We start from the raw sequence: 4,487 nt of genomic DNA, 5'->3' as shown, positions 1-4,487 counted from the left end.
AAATAAATAAATAAATAAATAAAATAAAAATAAAAAAATAAAATAAAATGGTTGATTTTGTTATGTGACTTTCATCTTAATATACTAAAAAAGAAGAAGACCTTTACAGTTTTTTTCATTCTCAGGAGAACTGAGTCTGAAGAGTTTGTGACTCACAGAGCCATTTGGAAATCTCCTGAAGCTGTGGGCCTCTTCCTGGAAAATTTGCACAGACCTTCCAATGTCATCCGCAGAGGCATTTGCAGTCAGAAGTTTTAGGCTGAACACCTGGGTTCTCAAACAGTGATCTCCACAGGGCCTACGGCAGCTGAGGGGTGAGGAGGATGCCCCCCTGTGTCTTTCTCTTTGAAGACACCTCCTTTAGGACATGGTGTTGAGTTGTCATCACTGGACTCCCGCTGGCAGCCCTGTAGCTCATGCCTGATCGATGCTTCCTGACACCTGCATGTTCTCCACAGGGCACGTCACAGCCTTCTTGCTCTTAGAAACAGCACACAGTGCTTCATCACTATGCTTAGGGGCCATCTGAAGGAGCAAAATCACCAACTGACAACACAAAAATGTGACAAATGTGGAAAAGCAGACCATTAAAATCCCACTTGTTTACAGTTTGAGAGCTGGAACAGGCAGGCAGCACGTCATCCTGTTAGACCTGAGCTGAGAACATGGGGGTCTGGTGGCCCAGACTTTCTGCTGCTTTGCACGTGTCTGTGAATGACCACGAAAGCACCACAAATACTGATTTTGTGGGTTAGAAATAGATTTTAGCAAGTATACAGATCTACAGATATGGAATCCACAAACACCAAGACTCACCTATACATTCTCCAACTGCTTTGAAGAGTGAATAACTCTAGCTTAGCACGTCCGATCGACAGTGGATTCTCACCACCAGGCTCACAGGAGGGCTGTCAGCTCAGAGCTCTGGGATTCCTTCCAGCTAACTGGAGTGTTTTCCATGTTCAGAGGACAGGGTCTCAGAAATTATTTGTGCCTTGGACCAAGTGTCCTCCGTGTGAGAAATCAACTGACTGAATTGAAGCCTGATATATTTTTAGTAAAACTGTACAAAGGAATGACTTTATGAAACTTCTGTTTGAAACACGGGTATAAGGGGGTGTGGTTCCTGGTGAGACAGAAGGTTCTGATTTTGAATATTGTGGATAACCATCAGAATCAATCAGTTTAAAAGTAATCCCTAATTTTTAAAACACTGAATTGAAGTGTTTAGAGATAATAAAGCTGGAGTCTGAAATAACTGTATTATTCCTTCAGACATGTTTTGTTGTTTAATTAAAAGGGACCTTCTCCATGTGAAAAAATCAAGCAGATTCCGCGTGGTACCTCTCCTACCGCCCACGACTTGGGAAGGGAAACAGTCTGGGTCAGGTCCGGGTCTTGGCCTCAAGCTTCATTCTTGTCACTGTGGCTTTTATGACAATAGCTATCTGTATTTTAGTGTTAGTTGAAAAATGGAATTTTGATTAATATCCTCTCCTATTAGAGCAAGTTTAGAAAAACCATTTAATTTAATTAGCAATATTTTCATTAATTCAGGACTTTTTGAGATTGACTGTAATTCACCCAGGTTCACACCAAAGCACCCTGTAGGTGCTGGCTGCCATTGCCCCCAGAAGGGGTGGGAGGGTCCAGGAGGGTGTGGAGGAACATTTGAGGCCAGCCTGTCAGCGCCAACCTCTTCAAGTTGCCTCAACAAGGCCTGTGCATAATCACAGGATGGGGAGCCCGGGTGGAGAGTGGGTGCCACTTCTGAGGGCTCCCAGAGTTTACCTTTCCTGTTGTTTATCCAGCCACAGCACGGGGGCTTCTGACATCCACACTCCTGCTCTACAAACACATTGTTTGACCGAATGACTGCTGCCACCTAGACCAGCCCACTCAGGACATCCAGGGCACTTCTCAGCTCAAGGGCCCACTTCCTCTTACCCTCCTGGCCCAGGCCCAACTCTACTACTCTCTTGACTTCAGACAGAGGTACTGAGCAGGGGTGCTTGGTGATCTTGACATAAAGAATTAAAGGGCAGAAGTAGGGGCAGGAGCTCAAGGTGTCTCCCCCAGAGAACGCAGGAATCCATCCATTCATTGCAAACCCTCTGAAGCTCTGCCCCTCATGTCATAGTGCTCTGACACTATGCCTGGCCCCACAGCAAGCTCACAATGTCTGCAGGGGAGAGCAAGGGGGGCTTCCAAGTGGTGGGCCTGGGTGTGACCTGAACTGGACAATAACTGGTATTGCTCCTGTGCAAACTGAGATTGATCGAAGGCCTTCTGGGGGGGCAGGGAGTTGGAGGAGACCCATGTCCTTCCCCACACTATTCCCACCCACCCTGGGAGTCAAAGACCCCAGCTTTTGGAGATGGCCTTCTCCCAGCAGCAGACCAGGGTCCAGCGCAGTGTTCAGAAAGAGTGACAGTGTACGTCCAGGCTGAGCCCTGACCCTGCTCCAAGGAGAAAGACCTCTGGGTTGGAAGGCCCAGAGGAGGATATGAAGGGCAGGACCAAAGCCATCCCCCAGGAGGAAGGAAGGAGAGTGACAAGCCTGCCGTGCCCTTTCCAGATAAGAGGCCAAGTGCAAGCTGTGCTGATCTAGATGAATATCCGCATCCAGCGTGGCTGGATCTCGGAGAGAGGGGAGGGTGTTCTAAATATGTCCTGGAATTGTTTTTCTCGAGCTCAACCAGATGAGAGGCCAGCACTGGCTTTGGGCCCTTGTGTGCAGCAGGTATGCCCAGCACCCTACCACATAAAGGGCAGCATTTCACCCCCAGAAAGCCTGAAGTGACCCATCCACTGTCACACAGCTGGTCAGAGCCCCAAGCCCACAACTCCCCAGACTTCCAATCCAGATTCCCTCCCCTGTACCTTCCCCACTTTGTAAATCCTTTCTTAATCTGCCTTGAAGTTGAGAGTAGCGGGGACAGCACAAGAAAGAGGTTGAAAGGGGAGGAAAAAGTCAGAAAAAAGAAATTAAGAGGGCTCCCCACATCTAGTTAATTCGTGAGAGACAAAACCGGTGGGAAGGAGGGAGGCTGCCCAGCGAGAGCCTGCTGTGAAGGAGCAGAACTCCAGGGCAGCAGCTCAGTTAGGCTGAAAATGTGGGTTTTAAAACAGTGGTCTTAAGGCCGGCCCGTGGCTCACTTGGGAGAGTGCGGTGCTGATAACACCAAGGCCATGTGTTCGGATCCCATATAGGGATGGCCGGTTTGCTCACTTGGGAGAGCGTGGTGCTGACAACACCAAGTCAAGGGTTAAGATCCCCTTACTGATCATCTTTTAAAAAACAAAACAAAAAAAAGAACAGTGGTCTTCACAAGGGGTGCACACACAGGGGAGGGGGAGATATCCTTAAAATGTCACTTAATTTTCACTAAAATTTACTATTTCTCGTAGCACACCTCATAATGCATGTTAATATTAATAGAATGATATGTATACATATGCATATGATGCATGAATAATAAATATATGCACATTTGGAGTGGGTGCTCAATGGTTTTGGTTTTTTCATGGAAATAAATTTTTTAAATTTTTTAAATTAATTAATTTATTATTATTATTTTTACATTCTAGATTCTGTTGCAGAGCAGTTTGGGGTGGGAGAGAGGGGAAAGGGGAGGGAGATAGGGTTTGAGGAGAAGAAAGGAGGGAGGGTGTGGCATGGTTGAGGCCTGTGGCACCCCTCTCATTCCGACAGGGCAGCCTAGGGGACTTCCGGTGGTGGTGGCTCACTGGTCAGCGTTGGACTGGATGCAGACGTCAGGAGGGCGTGGCTAATGCCCTCAGTGCCCCTCCACTTGGATCGGAAGCCTTGGGTGCTTCCAGTGGTGGCTCAGTGGTCATCACCAGGGTGGATGCTGACATTGGAGGGGTGTGGCTGAAGCCTTCCACATCCCACCGCTCCAGCTCAGGAGGCCAGGGTGCTTCCAGTGGCCTGGTGGTCATCAGTGGGCTGGATGCAGTTATCGAGGGGTGTGGCTAAGGCCTTCAGCCCCCACCATCCTGGTTGGGGAGCCCAGGGTGCTTCTGGCAGTGGCTCGGTGGTCATTGCTAGACTGGATGTGGATGTCAGGGGGGCGTGGCTGAGGCCCTCAGCCTCCTACTGCCCCAACTCGAGGACCTGGGATGCTTCTAGCGATGGCCCGGTGGTTGTCACTGGGCTGGGTGCTGACATTGGAGGAGTATGGCTGAGGCCCTTTGCCCCACCCCAGCTCCGGCTTGGAAGACTGGGATGCTTCAAGCACTGGCCTGGTGGTCATCAGTAGGCTAGATGCAGACATCGGGAGGGTGTTGCTGAGGACCTCAGCCCCCCATTGCCCCAGCTAGGGAACCCAGGGTGCTTCTAGGGGCAGCTTGGTGTTCTTCACTGGGCTAGATGTGGATGTCGGGGGAGTGTGGCTGAGGCTCTCAGCGCCCCACCACCCTGGCTTGGGCGCTTCCAGCAGCTGCTGGGTGGTCATCGCTGGGCT

General features: G+C 49.7%; 1 protein-coding gene across 1 annotated transcript in view; it reads left to right on the top strand.

Moving 5' to 3' along the window:
- Positions 1–4,000, top strand: part of RTP3 (receptor (chemosensory) transporter protein 3) — an 8,597-nt gene extending 4,597 nt beyond the window's left edge. Inside the window, exon 3 of the mRNA XM_008582132.1 lies at positions 3,716–4,000. Coding sequence (XP_008580354.1) covers positions 3,716–4,000 — 285 coding nt within the window. The remainder of the gene's footprint in view (positions 1–3,715) is intronic.
- The last annotated feature ends 487 nt before the right edge of the window (positions 4,001–4,487 follow it).

The sequence above is a fragment of the Galeopterus variegatus genome, unplaced genomic scaffold (assembly GCF_000696425.1).
Source record: "Galeopterus variegatus unplaced genomic scaffold, G_variegatus-3.0.2 Scaffold2523, whole genome shotgun sequence".
In the NCBI taxonomy this organism is placed as follows: domain Eukaryota; kingdom Metazoa; phylum Chordata; class Mammalia; order Dermoptera; family Cynocephalidae; genus Galeopterus; species Galeopterus variegatus.
This window is presented reverse-complemented; position numbering and strand designations above follow the sequence as displayed.